Source organism: Pantherophis guttatus, chromosome 1 (genome assembly GCF_059756535.1).
Source record: "Pantherophis guttatus breed Tessera chromosome 1, ASM5975653v1, whole genome shotgun sequence".
NCBI lineage: Eukaryota > Metazoa > Chordata > Lepidosauria > Squamata > Colubridae > Pantherophis > Pantherophis guttatus.
Window position 1 is genome coordinate 85,408,757 of NC_142063.1, and position 25,268 is coordinate 85,434,024.

Sequence of the window (25,268 nt, forward strand, 5' to 3'; positions counted from 1 at the left end):
AATATGATAATTTGGGCGAAAAATTTTGGGTATAGCATCGAATTGGACAAATGGGAAAAATTATGGAATGTAAATGATAAATTAACAATGTCTATACCCTACAAAGAAAACTTGTATAAAATGTTCTACCGGTGGCACCTCCCCCCGGCGCGCCTAGCAAAAATGTTTCCGAATACCTCCCCAACGTGTTGGAAGTGTAACTCACAAAAAGGAACTTACTACCATATGTGGTGGTCATGTCAAAAGGCAAAACAATATTGGCAAGAAATAAGGACACAAATAGAAGAAATTACAAATCAGAAATTGGAAATGAAACCGGAAATCTTTCTACTAGGAATAATTACAGGCCTTTACAAGAAAGAAATAAGATACCTAATTATCCACATACTAACTGCAGCACGCATACTCTTCGCTCAAAACTGGAAACATGAAGACATACCAACGGAAAACACAATAATCACCAAAATTACGGAATGTGCAGAAATGGATAGACTTACAGAAGAATTACAAGAAAAAGATGATACAGACGATTATTTAGTATGGCAAAAATGATATAACTGGTTGGAGAAAAAGAAAGGAATATAAACACAGGGACACAAAAGAGGGGTCAAACTAGAGACAAAAATTGAGAACCAAATAAGGAATATAACAAATTAAATATGGAGTCTGTCGTATTGTTTTATATGTAAATATATGTAGATATATAGATAAGGATATAAAAACAGTCTACCGATGTGATAACTTTAAAAAGGAAGTCATAAGACTTGATTTATGTTTATTTGTTTTGTATGTTGTATTGTATCTATGTTCGTAATTTTTAATTAATAAAAACTTTATAAAAAAAAGAAAAAAATTGGATTCCTCTATTGCACTTTGAAAGAAAAAAGTCCAGCAACATGCATAATGGGTAGCAGTTGATCAAGTGCCTAGGTGCTCACATATATGAGTTATAAGGCATTTATTTAATTACTAGCTGGATACCTGTGCTTCGCTATGAAACTATGTGAATAGGGCTTGATAAATTAACACAGCTTGAAAATTAATGAGTAGTTATGATTGGCCTCTCCTCTCACCTTCTCTCCCTCAACCTTGCCTCACAGAAGCCTCTCCTCTCCTATCCCTTGGTTGCTGCTGTGAAAGTAAAACTAAAAGTGAAACTCCTCTCCTCTGCTTGTGTTTTGCATTTGGAACAGATTTCTTTTCAGATGGGGAGGGGGAATAGAACTCCTTAGCATCAGAGGGCTGTTTGGAAAGAGAAACAGTATTTGCTGTATGAGCAAGAAGGAGACAGGAAGGAGCCTGGCCGTGGCTTAGCTCAAGTGTTCTGTATTAAACCTGCTTCCTGCTGTGAAAGTAAAACTGAAAGTGAAACTCCTCTCTCCTCTCCTCTGCTTGTGTTTTGTATTTGGAACAGGTTTCTTTTCAGGTGGGGAGGGAGAGTAGAACTCCTTAGCATCAGAGTGTGTTAATAATAATATAGGAAATAATAATGCTCTAATGGGCATTTTGAAAAATCCACCTAGAAACAAGAGGAACATATGTGGCAAATTTAAAGTTTGTAGGTTTTGCAGTTCTGGAGATTTCGTGATTATGGCGTGAGTGGTTTTCGTTTTTATATATATAGATTAAATTTTATACCTTTCCTCTTAGGATATCAAGGCAGATGATGCTGGAAATCTGCCTTCATTTTATCCTCCTAGTACAAAATCTGTGAAGCAGATCCAGCTGTGGAATATTTATTGGCCAAAATTACCCGGTTGACTGTATAGTCCAAGGAGGATGATATTGTTCAGTATACTTCAGGAATAAAAGGAAGGGAGGTCTATAAAGCCAATCCCCCCTCACAACTTTCACTAAAGGTGAGATTTGTGAGCCTGTTTCCTACATTATAACAATTATTCCCCTTATTTCAACACACTGTAGGAATTGTAATTGTTGTAGTTCTGTGGACTAATGAGCTATAGTAAGGAAATACGTTTCATTCCATTTGCATGAATTATTTTGTTCTCAAGCTAATCAGACATTTACCTGATTGCATTAGCATTTCTTAAAGAATCTTAATTACTACATGCTATAATAGTATTTTCATTTGCTGATCATGTTGACTTTCTAGCATTTTATATTTTTTCCTTGTAATATATGCTTTCATACAGCTACCTTGGCTTGTTGGAGAGAAAGTGTTTTGCCTTTTGTTTAATGAACTAGAGATGTTAAATGTCTATTGCAACCTTTGTTTGTTCCTGAATGTATTCCATTTTTTTCCCTTCCTGGAGATGTATCAGTGAATACTTTTCATGGTACAACTCCATCTCTCAGTACAGTTATTAGAATTTTTTCTCTCCATAACTTTTGGCCATAAAAGCAAGTTTCCTAAATCACTTAACCATGGTTAAAGTAAACCAGCAGTTCCTACAACCAATGGAACTGAGCTTTGTGTTATGTTATGGTTTCAGAAAGTGCTTTCAAAAATTCACTATAGCAATGTCAGATGAAGCCTTGATTTATGCTGGAGGCTTCCAGAAGAAAAATGCTCTTCAGTTGTTTCAGTTCATTCAGTTGAAAAGAGATGCTTATGGAAAAAAAAGTTCTATTTAGCCGCCTCACATTTGCTTAAGCAGAATTAAGAAGATGGCAATATTATGACAGAAGCAGCCCATGGAGTTGCACTTGAATTGAAAATTTAATGGAAAGGCTATTTAATTTTGGCAAACTGTTACCTCTTTTCCTTTCTGGCACCTTTGAATGCTTGACAACAATTCAGAGTTACTGAATGGAACACATTCCTTTTTTGTTTATATATCAGCAGGCTGTTGCCATTTGAGTCACATTTTGGGTCTCATTGTTTATTTCGTAGGTTGAAAGCCTTATGAGCAGAGCAAAATTATCTTCTCATTAGTTTATTTTCTCTGGAAATGTAATTCATGACTTGAGGAAGCAGGGTCACATACAGATCTGAACGAAAGACACCTGCTATTTCTGCATGAAAGGATATTTTCTTATATGTTTTCAGGCATTTGTTTTGTCATCTTAAGAAATAATGTTTGGTAAGAGGTTTGAGTAAGTGGATGAGTGTATTTAAGTGGCAAGTGCCATTTAATAATTAGAGCTACAAAGATGTACTCTAGAAGACAGTTTGCTGGCAGCTTGCTCTCTTCGGCTGCCATCAGCTGCAATTCACACAATGTTGGCATATGCCACCTTCACCTGCAGAGTTGCCACCTGCACCACTGCCCTGCCTCCTCTGCCAGCTACATCCTATCACTTCCTTCCCAGCCAGGCCCACAAGCTCCCTGTGGTAGATGAGTCTCCACTACTGGGCCTGAATCCTGGGCCAGCAGCAGGAGGAAGAAAATGTTCATTTGGGGTGCTTGGGAAATGGCCCAGGCTTTGATTTCTTTGCCCTGGGTAGATTTTTATAGTTCTTTCACTCCTGCTTCTGATAATAATTTATTTCACTCTAAATCTCTTGATATCAAGAAAAGTAAACATTAATTATACATCACAGGTCATAAAAATAGTAAATAACAAAATAGTAAAATATAAAAAGCATGTAAAATATATTTAGATCTATCTCCTATTGTCTTTTTTAAAATAGTTTTTTCTTAAATTCATTATTAAATACTTTTTTATTTTTCATTCCCAATAGATCTTATGACAGAGTTTCTCTAGAGTTCAGATTGTTTGGCATTCACTAGACTACAGCACTATAACTTGGAGCCCTAGTGGACAACCATTTAAAGATGAGCCAGCAGTGTGCAGCAGCTGCCAAAAAAGCCAACACAGTTCTAGGCTGATAAACGGGGATAGAATCAAGATCACATGAAGTGTTAATACCACTTTATAATGCCTTAGTAAGGCCACACTTGGAATACCATGTTCAGTTTTGGTCGCCACAATGTAAAAAAGATGTTGAGACTCTCAAAAGAGTTACAGAGAAGAGCAATAAAGATGATTAAGGGACTGGAGGCTAAAACATAAAACGGTTGCTGGAACTGGGTATCTCTAGTTTAATGAAAAGAAGGATTAGGGGTGACATGATAACAGTGTTCCAATATCTCGGGGATTACCACAAAGGAGAGGGAGTCAAAAGCTATTCTCCCAAGCACCTGAGGGCAGGACAAGAAGCAATGGGTAGAAACTAATCAAGGAGAGCAGCAACCAAGAACTAAGAAGAAATTTCCTGACAGAACAATTAACCAGTGGAACAACTTTTGAATTCTGCAACACTGGAAGTTTTTAAGAAGAGATTGCACAACCATTTGTCTGAAAATGATATAGGGCAGCAATGGCGAACCTTTTTGGCGTTGCGTGCCACAAGTCCGAGCGTGCGACCCCTCGCGCGCTCTTGCATGCCAGCACTCATAATGCAATGGGCACCCCATTTGCGCATGAGCATATGACTCCACCATGCTCCTAATGCGCATGCACCTCACACTGCACATGCGCACATGCAACCTGCACTGCACATGTGTGCACCCACCACGCATTCGCACCCACTTCTTCCAAGAGGGCTGGCGCGCCTCTTACCGGAGGACAAGTTACTGGCCCATTCCCTGGTGAGATATCTGTTCCCAAGCCAGCGGCAGCACTCTCAGCCCCACCACCTTGGCAGCGCCATGCACCGGCCGGAGAAGCTCACCCGTCCACCTCGGGCCTCGCATGCAGCCCGTGACTGGGAGATGTGTCACCCAGTGCAGCGCTCTTCCCTGAGGGCTGCCTGCTCACCCACCCGCCGGCCGGACTGTTCTGAAAGCAGCACGTCACCTTGTGCCCATCCTTGTCCTCCTCCCACCCGGCCGCCAGCTCCTTGACGCTAGCAGAGGCTGCTGGTTGGAGGGAGGGGAACTGCAGTGCTGGGCTGCTGGGGCTGTGAGTGCCAAGGCTTAGCTGGAATTGGAAGAAAAAGCTGCGTGGCTATGGCGGAAAGAACCGGAGCAACACCCAGAAGTTTGAATGAGAAGGGACGAGCGAGGCGGCAGCTGCTCTCACTGATAACTCAGCTCACCATGCCAATTTGCAGGCTCAGTTACTGGTGAGAGCAGCCGCTGCCTCACTCACGGGTGTTAGGTGACACGCCACTTCCAGGTCAATTTGAGTAGGAACCTGAGAGCTGCGTGAGGACGGCTCACCTGAAAGAACTATGGCACAGCCTTGCAGCTTTTATCTGCCATCTGGCCTCTGAGTAATGCCCTCCTCCTCCTCCTCCTCCTCTCCCCTTCCCCTTCCAGCAGTGTACTGTTTTTCCAACACCCGGGCAAGGCCGGGCAGCAATTCCCAAGGAGCTGCCCTGATCGAGGAGGCTCAGGCTTGCATAAACTGCTCCCACCCCTTTCAAAATAGCCACCCAGCAAGCAGTACTTCTGAGAAAGGGGGGTAGAGGCAGGCGCGCCAGCAGAGACAGGCTTTGGCTGCTCGTTCTGCTGTGACCCTGAACCCTTGCCTGGGCTCCTCCCTGCTGGGTGCTGGGCTTCCCAGGAAGCTGCAGGGAGAAGGGAAGAGCAACCAGCTCAGGTGCACAGGGCAGCATTTACTGGCAGGCAGGCACCCGCCCAGCCCGGGGCTCCTTCCCTGGCATATGGCCAGAGAGCCTGGCTTGGCTGGCAGTGCAGCAGTGGGAGTCAGGTGGGATGTGTGCTACCAGTGGTTGGGGCCATTGCTCAACCCCTACCATGCCTGCTGCCACCCGAAAACATTGTTGCTGCGATCTCCGCTGCCTGGAGATCTTCGCTGCCTCCCCAATTCCAAAAACGGGGTGTGGAGAGGCAAAACAAGAATACCACTGTTTCAGCCACCACCTGAAATGCAGTACACTTATCCCGCGGCTTGCATAAACCGCTCCCGCCCCTTTCGAAATAGCCACCTGACACGTTCCTCAGATGCTCAGGGCCAGCAAGAGGCTCTTCTTCTGAGAAGGTGGGGGGGAGAGGCAAGCGCGCCGGTGGAGACGGGTTTGGCTCCTCGTTCTGCTGCGACCCCGAACCCTTGCTTCGGCTCCTCCCTGCTGCCGCCCAAAAATGCTTTCCTCCCTGGAAATGCACATTCCAGAGCTGCGCGCCCTACTCCTTCTCCACACTCATTTTCTCTTTACTCTTTCCGAAGCAGCAAAGGCTGCCTCAGAAAGAACGAGGAAGCCAAAGAATGAGGAGCCAAAGCCCGTCTCTACCGGCATGCCTGCCTCTCCCTCCCCCTTCTCAGAAGAAAAGCCGCTTGCTGGTTCTGAGCGCTTGAGGGAAGCGTCGGGTGACACTTATTTTGAAAGGAGCAAGAGCGGTTTATGCAAGCCGCGAGATAAGTGCATTGCATTTCAGGCGGCGGCTGGTCCCAGCCCATGCTGCCACCTGAAAATCCTTTCTTCCCTGGAAATGCACATTCCAGAGCCGCCCGTCCTTCTCCTCCTTCTCCGCAGACTCATTTTCTCTTTCCAAGGCAGCAAAGGCGCAGGGGGATTCCCAGGAAGCCCAGCACCCAGCAAGCAGGGAGGAGCCCAAGCAACGGTTCGGGGTCGCAGCAGAATGAGGAACCAAAACCCGTCTCTGCCGGCATGCTTGCCTCCCCCCCCCTTCTCAGAAGAAGAGCCACTTGCTGGCCCTGAGGGGCGGGAGCGGTTTATGCAAGCCGCGGGATAAGTATTGCATTTCAGGCGGTGGCTGAAATGTATTCTTGTTTTGCCTCTCCACACCCCGTTTTTGGAATTGGGGAGGCAGCGAAGATCTCCAGGCAGCGGAGATTGCGGCAACAATGTTTTCGGGTGGCAGCAGGCATGGTAGGGGTTAAGCAATGGGCCCAACCACTGGTAGTGCACACCCCACCCGATCCCCACTTCTGCGCTGCCAGCCGAGCCAGGCTCTCTGGCCATACGCCAGGGAAGGAGCTGGGCAGCTGCCCACCTACCAGCAAATGCTGCCCCGTGCACCTGAGCTGGCCAGTCGCTCTTCCCTCCTCCCTGCAGCTGCAACTGCTGCTGCTGCCCTTCTGGGGCGGTGCGCAGGAAAAACACATCCCAAGCGACCCGCGTGGCTGGTGAAGCGAGCCAAGAGGGGCATCTCGGCCCGCTTTGATGATGGCCACAGGGTCATCTGAGCAGGTAGCCCACCACCAGCCATCCACCACCTTATCGGCTGCTGGTCCTCCGGTGGTCCAGACCGCCTGGGACCGCGCAACTGGCTTGCGTGGGCAGGGAGGGAGGGAATCCCTGGCTTACCTTGCTCTGCTCCCTTAGGAAGTGACTGCCGGGATTCCCTCTCTGCGTCTTTTGGCACGCGCGCCAGTTGCTGGTCTTTGCGTGCGCATGTGCACCAGAAACTAGACCAGCTGGCTGGTGCGCATGCACACTCTGGAAACAGGAAAATCGTTTTCCTGGAGTGCGCATGTGGAATGGGTGGTTGCTCTTCCAATTTCCGGCACGCCCATGCGCATGAAAACCAAATGGCCGGCATACCGGAACCCGGAAGAACAACAAGTGATGGCTCCGCGTGCCCGGAGAAATGGCTCGGCGTGCCATTCCGGCACGCGTGCCATAGGTTCGCCAACACGGATATAGGGTTTCCTGCCTGAGCAGGGGGTTGGACTAGAAGACTTTCAAGGTCTCTTCCAACTCTGTTATTCTATATTCTAACTTGTATCTGAAAAAAAGTCTCCTTTATTAAAGCTACTGAAAGTCATCTGTGAATCAGGAAAGTAAGGATTGAAGAATAGTTGGGATAGATTTCAATGCATGATTTTTCAGGACGATGTTTAAGAAATGGTTTGGATTTGTAATGTTAAGTCTCAAATATGCTTCATGCAAAACAATATATTTAAATTTATAATTTCAACTCAATGCAAATATCAGCCTTATAACAAAATATAAGTGGACTAAAAATGTAACACTGGTTAAGTTTTAAAAGACTACTAAAACAATGTGACTTATTAAAAAGCTGTTCACACAGACACATTCATGGAAGTGAGCAATAAATGTAATTTAGAAAGTGAAGCTTTGATTAATTCTGTACTGTTTTAGCTTATTTCTATGTTTTAGGAGCATGTGGATATGCTTATCAGAATAACTATTTTAGTGCAAGATATTTGATGGTACTTGTTCCAGCATGTTAATGCTTCTATTCTATTACCTAAACTCTATTTAGTAAATGTGTCTCACTAATGAGAAAAACCTAATCATGTATTTTAAATGAGTGGACTCAATAATTATGTTGCTTATTCTTGTAAAGCAAGTTTTGGATTTTAAAAATATCTGGACTTAATTTGTTCTGTAGCATCATTTGTATTCAGCAATTGCTTGAGTATAAAACAAGTCAAATGCTAGTTTGGGCAAGTAATGTAAGTAAAAGATGGAATAGACAAGCTTATTAAACCGGTCTGCTTCATGGAAGTAGAAGGGGAAACAAAAGATATGTGGCTGGATAGGACTGAAAATCTTTTGGAATACCTTTGAAAAAGTTTTGAATTATAGTTGGGGACAGACTGAGATGGTCAACAGCATTTGAATACCTTGAGGGCAACTGAAATTTCTTTTTCCTGGGACCCTCAGGCAGTGGTGAAATCCAATTTTTTTTACTACCAGTTCTGTGGGCGTGACTTGGTGGGCGTGGTGTGGCTTGGTAGGTGTGGCAGGGGAAGGATACTGCAAAATCTCCATTCCCACCCTGCTCCAGGGGAAGCATACTGCAAAATCCTCATCCCCTCCCCACTCCTGGGGGAAGGATATTGCAAAATCTCCATTTCACCCCACTTTGGGGCCAGCCAGAGGTGGTATTTGCCGGTTCTCCGAACTTCTAAAAATTTCCGCTACTGGTTCTCCAGAACCTGTCAGAACCTGCTGGATTTCACCCCTACCTTCAGGAGCTCATTGTACTCCCATAAACCCTCTCCAAGGAATAGAAGTCTCTCCTGAACAATTGCGACTGCATCATGCAATACAATGTTTTGGCTTTGGTCCCCAAATGCCAATCCCTTAAAATCAAAATTAAACAGTCTATTTATCTGGACTCTCTTTAAGTATTTAGTACCTAACCTCTTCTAAGTGCATATATCCTAAAGAACAACAACAAATGCTCAAAATGATTTCAAGGACAACTATTGAAAAAGTGGCAAATAAGCAATGAAAATAAAATTATAAACATAATATATTTGTCTTTTCACTATTATTCATCTTGCAAGGGAACAGGTAACCACTATCTTAAAAGCTGTGAAAACAGCGCCTAATGGAAAAACTGTCTATGGAGATTCTCAGTCATCCAGGTCATGGTTGTCCCAAAGGTACTTTTTTATAAGGCAACTGGACTTTGTTTTTCAACAAAGTTCAGCTGCCTTTTGAAAAAGCACCTATGGAAAAACTGCTGCTGAATAAGGCTTTGTAAGAAATTAAAGAAATAGAAAATGCAGCCCATTTGATCATTCAGGGAGCTACTGTGGTGTAGTGGTTAAGGTACCAGGATAGAGACTTCTATCCAAGAGTGTAACTTCTATTTTAGGCAGAAAGCCAGCTGGTTGAGTTTAGGCCAGTCATTCTCTCTTAGCTCTAGGAAGGAAGCAATGGAAATCCACTTCTGAAATTCTTGCCAATAAAGCTGTAAGAGCTAGTGTCATAACAACACTGAAATAGATTGCTCTCAGAGAGGGTGACTATTCTACTGGTCATCCACTGAGATTTCATGAGAGAACAGAAAATGCTTTTGAGATTTGATACCTCATTTAGCTTTGGAGAGTGGATAGATGGACAGACAGACAGACAGACAGACAGACAGACAGACAGACAGACAGACAGACAAAACGATGCAAAGATAGGATAGGTCATTGAGCAACACATTGCTAACCTAATTAAATATATTCTAAAACCTTTTGAAGTTTGTTGTAGCCTTGTATTGTCCAACAAAACTTTCATTTGTGAGATTGGTATCAGTAGGAGTATACAGAAGCCAGTATTTATGCTTTTTATTGACTTAAGGTATTATAGTGAGCTGTATTAATTCACAATTCAATGAAGCATAAGAATATGAAATGCACTCTCAGGATTTTTTTGGCTTAAAAGAGAAAGTCAGTGTAAACATTCATCTCAAACATGGTATTTCAAAGTTATATTGCAATATTTGTTATTCAAAAGATTTAGCACATCAAAAATAGCAGCAACTCAGAATCAAAATCACCGTCTCCAAATTTCTGTGGGATATGCTTTCCCTATAATTTCATGTATTATTTATTGAACATGTAAAGTTCTTTTATGGTTAGGGCTACTTACAGTATCAGCAAAATAATGACAAAATATCATATTGTGAATATTTATTTTGTCTATAGTCCTAACAACTTTACACATTTGTTTTAATTTACATTTCTGTTAGCTTTTTATTGGTTCCTAATGCAAATGGCAAGGGGAATTCCCATTTCAGCAGTGGAAATATTTAATATTGGATGTAAGTTCAGTGACAAAACTTCCTGATAAAAATCTGCTTTCTACTCACTAAACTACTCTGACTCATAGGACTTATTAAGTATTGATTACTGCATATAATCTTTCCTAGTGCCAAATATTTCAACAGCTGATATGCTTTTGATTTATTTATCCCAATTGGCAATTAAGTAGAGAGAGTGGACTTTCACAAGTCCTTTGTAAAGGTTAAATATTATATTGCATAGGGTTTTATACTGTTCCTTATAGTGTTTGTATTCTCTAATCCTTTGTGAAGGTCAAACGTAAATTTATGTGGCCTTTACAGTATTCCTAAGTGTCCCTGTTCTACAAATCAGGATGAAATATACATGGGAATTACTTTTGCTTCCAAAGAATGTTACATTTTCTATTATAGTAAGTATTCCCATTTTAATACCATTTTAATCTACAGCATTATTTATTTTATTCGATTCTCTAGTTTCCCAAGATTCCCTCTGCCCCCAACACTTGCGAAGTTAGTTAGAACAGACTAAAACAATTTAAACAAATGCATCCCCTTTTCTTCCTGGGTTCAAAATGTTATATATGGAACTAATTGTTGCCTTGTCTTTTGTGTTTTTAGCTGAATGTCATTTATGCTGAACATGCCCCGTAGTCCAACATCAAGTGAAGATGAGATGGCTCAGAGCTTTTCAGATTATTCAGTGGAATCAGAATCAGACAGCTCCAAAGAAGAAACCATTTATGACACCATCAAGGCGACAGCAGAAAAGCCGAGTAGTAAAATGGAAGATGCCCAGAATAACACATTAGTGATGCGGATTATAATACCAGATCTACAGCAAACTGTAAGGATAACCTTATGAAAACATCTCTTGACTAAATTTGTTCAACAGTGTGATTAGAATGTTTAATGATAAAAGACTTGTTAGTAGTTTTTCTGAAATATAAAATCAAAAAATCCATGCATAGCAATTAAAGAAAATGTGGATGGTAGCTTGTTGAATATAGGTAGTCCTTAGTTAAGAATGGCAATTGAGACTGGGAATTCTATTGCTAAGCAATGTGATCATAAAGCACAAAATTATGCGATAATGCCAACTTACAACAGCAGTTCCAATAGTTCCAGTTGTAGCCCTTGGGCAAATCCTGCACAGTTGTTAAATGTAACGTCACGTGATCGCCATTTGCAACCTCCTGCTGGATTCCCTTTTGACTTTATCAGAAGCTGGCAGTAACAGTACAACTCCTAATCAGTTCTGTATTCTTTGGCTTTCCAAAATAAACTTAAGTGGTATTATTTGGTAGGGAGGTAATTAATTAAAATGGAACTTTGAAAACAACAACATGTATTTGAGCTAGACCAGGCCAGGAAATAGGGACCATAAGAAACACTAGAACTCTGTTGATATAGAGATTATATCAACAGGTTTCAAGATTCTATAATTACAGAATCTTGAAAGCTTGAGGAAAAAAAAGTTAGATTAGTTTTAGGTCACCAATGATATTTTATTGTTTTGTTCATGTGATAGATACTTAAACCAAAAGTCAGAAAATAGTATAGAAAAATATGATTCATTTAAGTATAAGTTTCCAATCACATTGACTGGGGAATAAGAGATTAAATTGTGTGCTTTTATCACCAGAAAAAGGAAACAGAATGCTAATGCATCTTTGCATGGATACCCATGCAACTATTGGTATTTAGAAATATTGGATGAATAACAAGTGAAAGTACATATAGATTGAGTTATTGCTTGGTTTGAGCTATAATCTCTGTAGTTGACGGTGACTAAAATATAAGAATTTAATAAGCCAATATTTATTTAGCACTAATTTTCATTACTGAAATGTCTGCTTAATTTGTATAGAAAAATCAAGAATAACTGGGGAAAAGTGCCTTAACATTCTGTTTCCATTTCACTTTTACTTAATTGATGTTTTGCTGAGAGACATGAAAAGAAAATTTTAATGGAAAATACTGTATTTTTCGGCATATAAGAAACACTTTTTTCCCTCCTAAAAGAGGCTGAAAACCCACTGGCCCCCACCCTTCGGCCTCCATGCGTCCTCTTCCTGGCTGCAGAGATTGCCACCAACAATGGTTTGTGTTTTTGGGCTGCGCGCGTTGCGTTTTCAGCCTCCAAACACTCCATTTGAGAGCCCTTCAAGGCTGCAGGGATCGCCAAAGTACATCCCTGCCGATCGCCACCCGAAAACACGACATGTTTGGAGGCTGAAAACGCAATGCACGGTGCCCAAAATGGCTACCCGGAACTGCTACTGCCTTCTCTTACCCTTCCACGCTTCACCTGTTTTAGTCACTGGAGCTACCTCTGACGATCAGCTGTGCTTTTGAAACTGTTTTTCAGCCCCAACGCAGCATTTGTGAGCAAAGTGATCTTCCTCACTTTGCCTGCTTTTCTAATTGTTGCTCCCTCCGACGATCAGCTGTGCTTTAGAAGCTGTTTTTTAGCCCCAACTAGCTCCAACCTCAAAACCAGTGATTGAACTAATGTGCTGACCAGGCTAAGGATGCTAGCCAGATGAATACCTGGTAGGCAGAATTTTCCCCCCTATTTTCCTTCCCAAAAATTAAGGTGCGTCTTATACTCCGGTGCATCTTGTACTCCAAAAAATATGGTACATTCTGTTTTAGCTAAATCATATATTTTTCTATTTGTTTTATGTGAATGGAACAAATGCAAAAATAGTAGTTCACTTAAGGATCACAAGTAATTATTTCACCCAACTTAATATTTAAAATCTCTTAGAGAGATAGAAATTTTATTATTTATTGTTGAGCTATTTGACAAGAATTACTGGTGCAGAAGGTTTCCATGAGTATCAACTTCTGATGGGCAATAAATTTAGGGCACTTTTTAATATCAATTTTTCTATTTAAAAATATGCAAATACAAACTTAAAATGTACATTTCTCCAATTATGGCAATGAAGTTTTCCATTCAGAAGTTATGGGAAAATGAGTTAGACAAAATATTCTGTAATTTACAAAGCAGGGTGTATTTTTTTAAAATCTCAAACTGATACTATATTAAGTTCAACTCAACTAAAAAATAAATAAATAAGCAAGCTTTGTATTAGATCCTAGATTGTAACATTTCAGGAAAATATTTCTAAAAGCCCATAAACTGTTTTCTCTAAGGATAAAGTTTAACAATAAAGATATAAATATCTGAATAACCAAACTCAGAGAGCAACAAGGACCTCACAGTTCAACCCTAAGCTACAAATGTTCTCTTCTAATTGTAGACTGCATTCATTCCATTTGTATGCACCTATTTCATTCTGGAGATTGGCTGTCTTGCTACAGCTGTGCTTGGGAGAAACTGTCAGATTAGTGGAGAAGCAGTGGAGCAGATGAGAAAACTGACCGTCTATGCTCTTATATCCTCAATTGATAGCTTATACCAGTGATGGTTAACTTTTTTGGTTCTGAGTAGCCAAAGCATGAGTGTGTGCCCGAATGTGCATGCGCGTGCCCGAACTCCCAAAATGCAATGCGAGCATCCCCCTGTGCATGTGCACGTGCCCCACGCAGGCTTGCACGTCCCCCGTGCATGTGCCATGGCCCTGTTTTGGGGCCATGGCACATGGTTGGTGCAGGAGGCTTTCCAGGCCCAAAACGGGGCACGTGCACATGCACAGGGGGATGCTTGTATTGCATTTTGGGAGTTCAGGCGCACGCATGTGCATTCAGGCACACACGCATGCTTTGGGCATTTGGGCACACACGCATGTTTTGGCCTGGAAAACTGCCTGCAACAATTTGCACCCCCCCTCCCCGTGCATGTGCCCTGCCTCCTGCGCATACGTGGCAGGGACCCGAAGAGTAGCTGGCCGGTGGGAGGTGCACGCGCATGTGCGGTGGAGTGGGCTGGGACGACGGCTGGTGTGTCCACAGAGAAGGTTCTGTATGCCGCCTGTGGCATGCGTGCCATGGGTTCACCATCACGGGCTTATACAATTAATGAAATAGCGAAAACGCATTTTATTTCATCTGCATTTTATTTCATTTCATCTGCATTTTATTTCATTTCATCTGCATTTTATTTCATTTCATTTCATTTCATCTGCATTTTGCATTCTTATTGCAGAGGTTAAATACTAACAGTTTAACTAGGAAGGTGTACACTATTTCAAGTTCAGAACCTTCTCTAGAAAATGAGTCTGTTTTCCCAGATTTTGGCATAGATTTAGCATTATACATTATACATCAAGTATCATTCAATGAAGTGTACTTAATCTTTAAAAAGATGGTATGTTTTCTAAGTATATTAAAATTCAGTATGCACTGAGCAGTGAGCCCACTGGGAATTTAATAGCCACATAATTTTCCTGTCACAGTTGTTCTTCAAGCAAGACAAACAATTTGCATAGTTCTTTTTTTAATTCCCCTTTTGAATGTTAGTATATAAAATGCTCAAAATAATTTCACCCTTCTTTATTGGCATGTTCACTGATACTAGAACATCTTCCATGAATGCTAATTGACATAATTTTATCCTCCACATGGCTTGCAAACCTGTATGTTTATTTTGCATAGAAAACAAATACTTCCAGTTTGTAGCTAAGAGCATTATCTTGGATAGAGCTATTACCTGTAAGTGCATTCATACTTTATTAAATAGCTTATGTATCTAAAAATGAATCAGGGTCCTCTAAAATATAAACCAAGATGAAAATAATTTTGTAAGCCAAATTTTTTTAGTTGTCACTTTCCTATTATGTAGAGCTCATTGAAAGGGTTTGAGGTGGAAGGACAAACCATTTATAGCCTGTTTTCTGAACCCTCGGTAGAAATGTTGTGCTTTATGATAGAAAATTATGTAAAGTTTTTCCTTCGTCTGACAGAACTTTAGTTCGTACTTCCTTTGGATCCGATCATAATTTTCTTTATTTAAAACATGTTTAAATTTTGAACGTACTTAAAAAACTGTGATCCTTAGTGACATCTTTTTTGTTCAACAAAGTACTGTTTATTAATACAATGCAATTAAAAAAAAATTCTTGTAGAAGAATTCCCTGTTCAACTTGAGAAAATTACAGAACTATTTTCGCTTTGAGCAGTTCAGACTGATAAATGTATGATATTATAAATGCTACTTTTGTTTTTAGGGATACCTCCTGGTTAGTCTTTGAAAGGTTTAATATAGGCGTTGCTGAATAAGTAAATATATAATCCCCTGTACTGTGTATTAAGGGATGTGATGGCTCAGTGGCTAAGATGCTGAGCTTGTCAATCGAAAGGTCAGCAGTTCAGCGGTTTGAATCCCTAGTGCCGCGTAATGGGGTGAGCTCCCATTACTTGTCCCATCTAGCAGTTCGGAAGCACATAAAAAATGCAAGTAGAAAAATAGGGACCACCTTTGGTGGAAAGGTAACAGCGTTCAGTGCACCTTTGGTGTTTAGTCATGCTGGCCACATGACCATGGAGACATCTTCAGACAGCGCTGGCTCTGAAGCCCAAGAGATGTACATCTGGTATATGTTTATTTCTCTTCTGTCATGTTCTCATCATACCCTAAATAGAATAGAATATAATTCTTTATTGGCCAAGGGTAATTGGACACACAAGGAATTTGTCTTGGTGCATATGCTCTCAGTGTACATAAAAGAAAAGATACATTCATCAAGAATCATAAGGTACAACACTTAATGATAGTCATAGGGTACAAATAAGCAATCAAATCATATTAGGAAACAGTCAATATAAATCGTAAGGATACCAGCGACAAGGTTACAGTCATAAGTGGGAGGAGAAGGGTGATAGGAACGATGAGAAGATTAATAGTAGTGCAGACTTAGTAAATAGTTTGACAGTGTTGAGGGAATTATTTGTTTAGCAGAGTGATGGTTTTCAGGAAAAAACTGTTCTTGTGTCTAGTAGTTCTGGTGTGCAGTGCTCTATAGCGTCGTTTTGAGGGTAGGAGTTGAAACAGTTTATGTCCAGGATGCGAGGGGTCTGTAAATATTTTCACAGCCCTCTTTTTGACTCGTGCAGTATACAGGTCCTCAATGGAAGGTTGGTAGTAATTGTTTTTTCTGCAGTTCTAATTAACCTCTGAAGTCTATGTCTGTCTTGTTGGGTTGCAGAACCAAACCAGACAGTTATAGAGGTGCAGATGACAGACTCAATAATTTCTCTGTAGAAGTATATCAGCAGCTCCTTGGACAGTTTGAGCTTTCTTTGTTGTGCTTTTTTGATGACGTTTTGATGTTAGGTGTCCATTTTAGGTCTTGAGATATGGTAGAGAGGGTTTCTCCTAAAGTCTACCACCATAAATAATAATTAAAAAAATAATTTTAGGATTATTAACCTGAGGGGCTTTCTTGTCAAATCTTTGTTAGTAATGTTTCAGTTTTAGTTTTGTAAATAATTACCATGAAATAACTTTTCATGGTCATAGAATCTTCTAAATAGAAATTTGGGAACACTTATGCAGTTAGCCTTCCTCCCCTTGAACATAATATATGTGTCTGCCTGTAACTCTAACTTCATGGTATATTTATTTTGTTTTCGGCTTGATGTAGTTTGTGAAAAAATGCTCATTAACTTGATGCTGCCTATTGGTTAAAACTATATGTGAGCTAGCAGTTTGCTGATAGAGGCCATTAGAATTACTTTGTAGTAATTTGCCCACTTACAGTTTGGTTCCCAATTTAAATATCTTTAGTCAGTACCAAATTCACTTGATCTACTCTGGTTTTATATCCAATTGTTTCCTATTATACATCAAATATTGCTCAATGAAGGCTACTTAATTTTTAAAAAGAAGGTATATTTTCTAAGCAGTATATTAAAATTCAGCATGCACTGAGTAGTGAGCACACTGGGAATGTAATAGTCACATAATTTTCCTGTCATGGAACAATAATTTGCATAGCTTTTTTTTAAAAAAATTCTGTTGCAATCTATTCCCTATGCTAAGTTTTAAGGGATACTAATTTGAGGGGTCCTTGGTGCTGTCTGAGCTTGCTTGTTTTCTTGCAGATATTTCATTACCCAAACTAGGTAACATCATCAATGCTAATGCTATTTGGGTAACAAATCATCTGCAGGAAAACAAGGAAGCTCAGAGAGTACCAAGGACCCATCATTTCAAGCCTGAGCTACAAATACTCTCTTTTATTAGGATACCTATTTAGAAATATGAATCAGACATATTTTGGGATTAACATAAAATGGACAAGTTTGACCTCTTTTGGTATTGAAATTCCAAATTGTTGGATCCTCTTTGGCTTTGGATAACAGAACTAACTTCAATCCATTATATCTTTTGTGTAGTAGCACACAAAAACACCTGGCATTTGAAGCCATTTTCCCAAGGATTCAGAATTTTATTTGACTCTGAACTAAGCCTTGATTCAAATTAAGTTTATTGAAAGAGGTTTATATTTGATTTTTATTTTCATCTTCCTGATGGTATGTCCAACTGAATTCAGTTGCATTTATCTCAGTTGATATGCATAGGATTGTATCCAATAAATTGCTACACTCCTTTTATAATATCTAATAAGGTTTGTGATGTATTTAAATTCAGATTTCTTCAGCAAAGGTTAATACAATCCCATTATACTTCTTTGTCTCTAATCTAGTTGAATTAATAGCATATAGTGGAGATGACCAAAATTATATATTTGTAGTATGTGCATTAAATAATAAAATTAACTGTTTATCTGGTATAGAATTTCTGATATAGATATAGAAATTGTCATGTGTGTTCTCTTTTTTTTCTTTACAGAAGTGTATTCAATTTAATCCTGAGGCTTCAGTATGGGTTGCAAAACAAAGAATTCTTTGTACATTGAATCAAAGTTTGAAAGATGTTCTCAATTATGGCCTATTCCAACCAGCAAACAATGGGAGAGATGGGAAATTTTTGGATGAAGAACGTCTTCTTATGGAATACCCACAAAATATCAACAAGGGTGTTCCATCCTTAGAGGTATTAAAAAAACAAGTTTATTTCAAGTTTAGATACTAATGAGCAGTTATAATTTTAACAATCTAGTGACTACAGACAAAGAATGAGTTTACGGTTTGTGGGTTACAATGTCTTTATGAGGTGTTGAAATCTAAAATTGCACCAGGAGAGTAAAAGGTATCTAAAAATGATGTTTAGATGATTGGCACCTACAGATTCCCTGTAAAGACTGTGTTTAGGATTTGGGGAATTTTGGGCAAAATATTTTGCCACTGTGGAAACCTTGCTGAAAGGCATAATGAATAAATAGAAAATGTAAATAAGGATCATAATAACCGTTTTAATCTAACTCCCGTCCTGGTTTCCACTAACATTTCCATTCCATTAAATCTATTCTTTCTGATAAGCCACAACACAAAGAATATTTTTATTTTATTTAACTATATTTGAAAACCTTCCATCTTCCTCAGACTACAGTTTGGAAATCACTGCGATAACAATTACATGTTTAATACTCTTACAGTAATTTATTTATTTAGGAAATGTATATTGCCACCTACTCGCACATGGTGACTCCAGGTGGCTTACAGGACATAAAAGCACAATTTAAAAGAAATAAAATAATAACAACAACAACAACAACAACAACAACAACAACAACAACAACTCCCCACCCCAGTGACAACACACATTTGTACGAGCCATTTAATGGCTCCATCCCGCTCTGGGTTCCCCAGGCCCGCTGGCAGAACCATGTCTTCAGGGCCTCCCGGAAGAATGTTAGAGTGGGGATCAATCTAATTTTCAGAGGGATGATGTTCACTGCTATGTGATTATTAACCCCTTGGTTCAAAGGGAATATAGATATCCTCAATTTATGACTACAATTGGAACCGGAATCTTGGTCATTGAGTGAAATGGTTGTTAAGTGAGAGGTCACATGACTGCCCATATGATTGCTTTGCTTAAACCCAGAAGTCCTGGTAGGTTGTTAAGCAGATGGAGTCCCAGGTAAGAGATGCCTTACAGGGTTGAGGACACCCTGAAAGCCTCTACTTAGGAGCTGAAAAGTATCCCTGCTGAAATTCAAGCAGAATTTTCAGCCTCTGAGCAAAGAGATACCCATAAGTGGCCTATACTGGCTTCCCCCACTGTCTGAGGTCCCTGGTCCTCCTTACCTTACTGCAGTTATTGTACATTCTTTGCTTGGATTTGCACGTATCTCTAGGAACTGGCTGAAAGAGCTGCCTGTTGAAAGAGTTCAGCTCACTTCTGTACATGAAAATGAACTCCTTTGGTGGGATGCAGAAATGGATCTAAAATCTGCAGCATTTCATTTCACCGAAGGAGTTCAGCTCCCTTTGGAAGGCAGCTCTTTCAGCCAGTCCTCAGAGACAAGAAGCAGTCCTGTTGGCAGGCAGCATCTCGCAACTTTGTCTTCTGGCTTCCCCATTGAGTTTCTGGTGAAGCCAACAGAGAAGATTGCAAATGGGAGTCACATTATTGCAGGGTCCTTGGCAATGAGTTGTAAGTGCAGACTGGTTGCCAAGCACCCAAATCACAATCATATGTCCATAGGGGTGGTAATGCAACATTTTACAATGGCTAGAAGTGTTTTGTGTGCTGTAAAGCATCTTTCTGAGGCCATCATGATTCTGGGCTGTTATTAAACAGTTGTAAGTCAAGTGCTAACTTTATTTAATTTTTGTAGATAGATATAGCTATTATAAAACTTCTAAGACCCTGAATTATTGAGTCTGTATATTCCAATTCTATTTTTATAGCTGCTTATGAAAGTAAGAGCAGAGCATAGATAATGCTTCACTGCATTATAACTATATTATAATATTCAGATTATAACTTGTACAAATGTTGTGATTTTATCTTCATCTATAAGAACACCAGAAATCTTTCTGAAAATGTTACTATTGTATCATTGAATACATGGTATTAAAGAAGATATAGTAATAAGACGAATAATTATATTTGTATAGAACTGAGGTTTATCATAGTTACAGTTAGTAATATTACTGTATGTGCGCCAATTGTTTCCCATAATTAAGTGGAAATTAGAGTGAGTTATAGAGATATGCTGGTTTTGGCCACATAAGTCTATTGGACTTTAAAATTATTTCTCATAGAGCTATTTGCTGCCTATCAATGCTACTTTTTCTTGATTGTAATCAGAAACTGAAAGAATCACTGTCTAAAGAGGAATGGAAGAATGAAATAAATGTGATCTTCAACAATCCAATCTAGTTAATTTGACTGAATAGAATAAAAACATGTTTAGACTAAAGGATTATCTGTGTGAAATTGGATGTCTGAATCTCAAGCTCCACTTCTCAATTATATTCATTTTAATAGGGATTCAGTAGGAAAAGTTTATAGACTGACTGAAAAAATGTAGTCCATTATAGCAAAAACTATAATAGGGCTTTTCAGTGATTCCTGATATATTAAAAGGATGGGGTAAATGCCTGAATAATGTTACAGAATTGTTCACTCAACTATCATCCATAATTCATTATGTTGTGCCCTTTGGCAACTATCACAAAAATTAATCTGCAAAGAAAGGGAAAAACAAATTGGGCAATGAATGGAAATGGGCAACACAAATTAATTTTGTACAGAGAAAAAGATCATGTGAGAGCCTCACCAGGTAGGCTGGGTGGGAAACATGACCAGATAAACTAATTCCACTTTAATGTAAAGCTACATTAACAGAATCTTGCAAGTATGAAAGTACAAATTGTCCTGCTCTCATCTTTATACCCTTAGGGGGGGTGTTCTCCTTCTGAGCCTCTTGTGGGCTATAACTTAGATCATTTTTAAGTTTGTTTCTCTGCTCATTATTCAGTTGTGGGCTTTCCCCTGCCCCCTTTATCTGATCATTTCCTAAGTAGAAACTCTTCATCCATCTTCCAGGATAATTCCTGCATACCAGATGATACCTGCAGTAATTATTTAAAATATTTCATCTCCACTGGAATTGATGTAATTTTGGCAGATATATTTTAAAATATTTCATCTCCACTTTGTGACTACCGAACAATGCTAATTTGTAATTCCTCTGTAGCTCCTCTGTTTCCTTCTGAGCAGAAATAGACTTTCTATGGGTCACAGTATAGAAATTTCAGTTTCTAAACTAAACCAAATTTAGTTACATTTTCTGCTTATTTGGCAAACAATTTCTGGAAGCTGAAAACAAACTGAGTCAACATGCTACATGTTACTGCAGCCTTCCTTCCTTCCTGCCTTCCTCATGAGCACAAAAATCTTCCACAAAGGAATTTATAATTTGTGAAAAGATAGGAACATTTTCAATCAGATAATCAGTAAAAATATTGTACACAATTAAGCAAAGCAAAGGACCTGTTAAGCCAAAAACATAGTTAAGAAAGCTTTAGTTTGATCTAGTGAATAGATGACTTGACAAATTGTGATTACCTGACACATTACAAATTGAACCTGTGGGCTGAAGTACTAACTCTGATCATCTCTAAATGCAATCTGATTATGATTCCAGAAATAGCCTATTATTTTGCCTCTATTAACTAATGCACCAAAATTTAGAATCAGATGTAAAATGCAAGAAGAGAAGCTGTCTTCTTTGTACGTACCTGTAAGCATAGAAGATGCTGCTGTACATGGTTCCATAGAACAGCTATTACAAAGGCTAGGTCAAAGAAACTTAAATGTTTTCCTAGGTATTTTAATTTTATGATTCTTTTTATAAATCTTTTATAATTATTTGAATTTATGTTGAAAAACTGATTTATCTCTTGCATAATAGATTTTCCCCCAGAATTTTTTTCTAAAAATATAAGTAATACTAGCATATTGTTCACTTTTCAGTTTTGCTACAAGAAAAGAGTCTATAGACAATTAAATCTTGATGAAAAACAAGTAGCCAAATTCCACACTAAGGTAAGTCCAAGTTCAAACAAAAATCTTTGATGTTAATGATATAGACTTCTAGTTATTTTAAAGAGAAACAGTTAAAAACAACATATTGAATATGTTCCAAGAATCCAGAAGTTCTAACAGAACAGTTACAATATGACTTTGTGCAGACAAAATATGGATGGAAAGTAGAATACAACTTTTTAGAAATTTTCTCATTGGAATTGTGAAACATCAGAAATAAGTTTCACATACTCAACTCAGATAAAAAAGAAGTTCCAATATCTCACCTCCACATCTTCTCACATGTATGATCATGCACTATAATCCTGATTAGTAAAGTGTATAAAAGAATTTTATACACTTTACTGTATATACTGTATATAAAAGTCCAATAAAAGAATTGGAAGATATAGAAGGCCAGTGATCTCATCCATAGTACAGATTAGCTCATAAGAAGTTACCACATGTAGATATATAATCCAAACAATCTTGCCAATGGGCAAGGGGCGATGAGAGCTAGTGCAAGACACATATGATGATGGGGTGATAAAACTGCCAATCAGAGCATGGTAATTGAACTGAGGAGAGGAGGATTTGGAAAACAAGAAGTAGTCACAGAAGCCTACTTTAGGAGATCCTTCAACCTATTAGAAAGATATGACTATATTTAGCATCAGGAAGGGCAAGTATTGACACTGTAGATACACTGTAATACTTAATGAACCAGTTTATACCTAAAAGTCACTGGGAGTTGGGCAGCGTATAAATTAAAATCATTATTGTTTAATTCATTATTATTATTAAATTTAATTCATTATTATAATAACCCATTTTAAATTATTTAATAGAAATGAGTTTAGGGTTAGGGTTAGAAGTGACTGATCCATCCTATATCTTTCCCCAAGCTTCACCTAGTCATGTTATCTCAAAGTCATAGAGAAATGAGAAGGGAAATTTGATGATGGCAGCAAGAGAAGCAAATCATTTAAGGTCTTCAGAGTTAATGGATAACATTTTAATTTTGAAAACCCAAAAGATGCACCCACAACAAGAAAGCTGTATGGCAGGTTCTGTGCTAATTCTTTGTTTAAAATACTGTCTTTATCTTATAAGTTGAAAATAATGTTAACAATAACGTCTGGAGCAAAGTGTAATAATGCACATGGTAACATCATTGCACAAATACTGCTGTTACAAAGTTTAATTAGGACATATGACAATGTAAATTGCAACTTTGGTGTGATAGTGATATTCCTTTGCACAAAGTCATAAAAGGCAAGAGTCACAGCGGTTGATTGAAGCCTCACCTCTTTCGACATGTGTGCAATGTGAATCAATTCTCCTGCGGACATTAGTACACATGAATATTAATCTATGACCATGGAATATTTCAATTAGATATGATATTGCTGTAGCAGTCAAGTACCCAGCAATGATCTAGAATTCAAACAAAATATTTAGCAGGGTAACAATGAGGAATATTTATGCAAATTAGGGAAATAAAATGTAGTGTAACTAACCCAATGTGCATTGATTAGTTTATTATTTGCAAATTATCCTAATCTCTGTTGGGCCTCCAAGCCATGGAAATTTTACACACTTGTTTTTAGCAATGACAAAAGGATCTTGCTTCTAATTCTGCAAGTAGCATGTAGCCATTACAACTGATAATCATTAATAATTTTATCCCTTATAATTTGGTCAATTGTAATTAACTCATGCATTTGTTAGATTGCATGTTAAGTCTAATCTTTCTGGAATGTCTTGTAAGACTTAAAATATACCCTACCTGAAATTTATAACTAATCTCTATTGTAAATCAGGAAAGCCTTTTATGTCTATGCATTTACAACATTTCAATAATACATAAATTCAAGAGTGCATAAATTTCATGTATGAAATATACTCTTTTGAGAGTTTTCCCTGAACTCATATTTCAGAGGTAAATAAGTAGTACATAAGAAGATATATTGAATATGGACAATTTCATCAAATTTATGTATGATTTTGTATCTAAAAATCTATCATTTTTTCCTCTAAGTGAAACGCTTATCCTACAATAAATATTTTTCAAATTAATACTTTCAGGCTAATTTTCGAAAATTTATGGACCTTGTTCATCACCGTTCAATTGAAAAACTAATAAAGATGCTAGACCGAGGACTTGATCCTAACTATCATGACTTAGAAAGTGGAGGTATGAATTAAACCAAGCTGTTATTAAGAGATTTATTTAATTAAAAATAAAAAATGTTAAATGCATAAACTGTTGAAAATGCAAAACAAAACGCTATTAGTTGACTTCTAGACAGTTTGTTTTCGTTCTTGTCTACTCTAGAAACCCCACTAACTCTGGCAGCTCAATTTAGCAATACTGCAGAAGTAATCAAAGCACTGAAAAATGGAGGAGCTCATTTAGATTTTAGAGCCAAAGATGGAATGACAGCATTACATAAAGCAGCTAGAGCCAAGAATCAACTGACCCTGAAGGTAAATTGAACAAGGCATATTGTTTAATAAAAGAAATAGAAGTAAAAAGTTCTGCACTAATTTCCAGTGTGCTTAATGGGTTTTTAAATCTAGATTTGCTCAAAGGTTTCTATCTTTGGCTTTTGGCTTTCAAGGCTTATTTTCAAAGAAGAATTCATTTGGTAAAAAGAAAAAGGATGTGGAAACTTTATTTCATTAATTGTCATACAGTGTAATATTTGTCTTTAGGAAAATGGAATACAGGTAGTCCTTGACTTACGACCACAACTGAGCCCAAGATTTCTGTAGCTAAGTCAATCATTTGTTAAGTGAGTTTGCCTTATTTTACGACCTTTTTTTGTCACAATTGCTAAGTGAATCACTGCGATTGTTAAATTAGTAAAACAGTTGTTAAGTGAATTTGGCTTCCTCATTGACTTTGCTTGCCAGAAGGTTACAATAATGATAGAATAGAATAACAGTCGGAAGGGCCTTAGAGGTCTTCTAGTCCAATCCCCTGCTCAGGCAGGAAATACTATAACATTTCAGACAAATGG

General features: G+C 38.7%; 1 protein-coding gene across 3 annotated transcripts in view; it reads left to right on the forward strand.

Moving 5' to 3' along the window:
* SHANK2 (SH3 and multiple ankyrin repeat domains 2) overlaps window positions 1–25,268 on the forward strand; it is a 373,648-nt gene that overhangs the window by 24,927 nt on the left and 323,453 nt on the right. For all 3 annotated transcript variants that reach the window (XM_060687619.2, XM_034417321.3, XM_034417322.3), the window contains exons 2-6: window positions 11,007–11,232; window positions 18,151–18,354; window positions 22,192–22,263; window positions 24,331–24,439; window positions 24,581–24,732. In XM_060687619.2, the coding sequence (XP_060543602.2) occupies window positions 11,011–11,232; window positions 18,151–18,354; window positions 22,192–22,263; window positions 24,331–24,439; window positions 24,581–24,732 (759 nt within the window). In that variant the 5' untranslated portion in view covers window positions 11,007–11,010. The remainder of the gene's footprint in view (window positions 1–11,006; window positions 11,233–18,150; window positions 18,355–22,191; window positions 22,264–24,330; window positions 24,440–24,580; window positions 24,733–25,268) is intronic.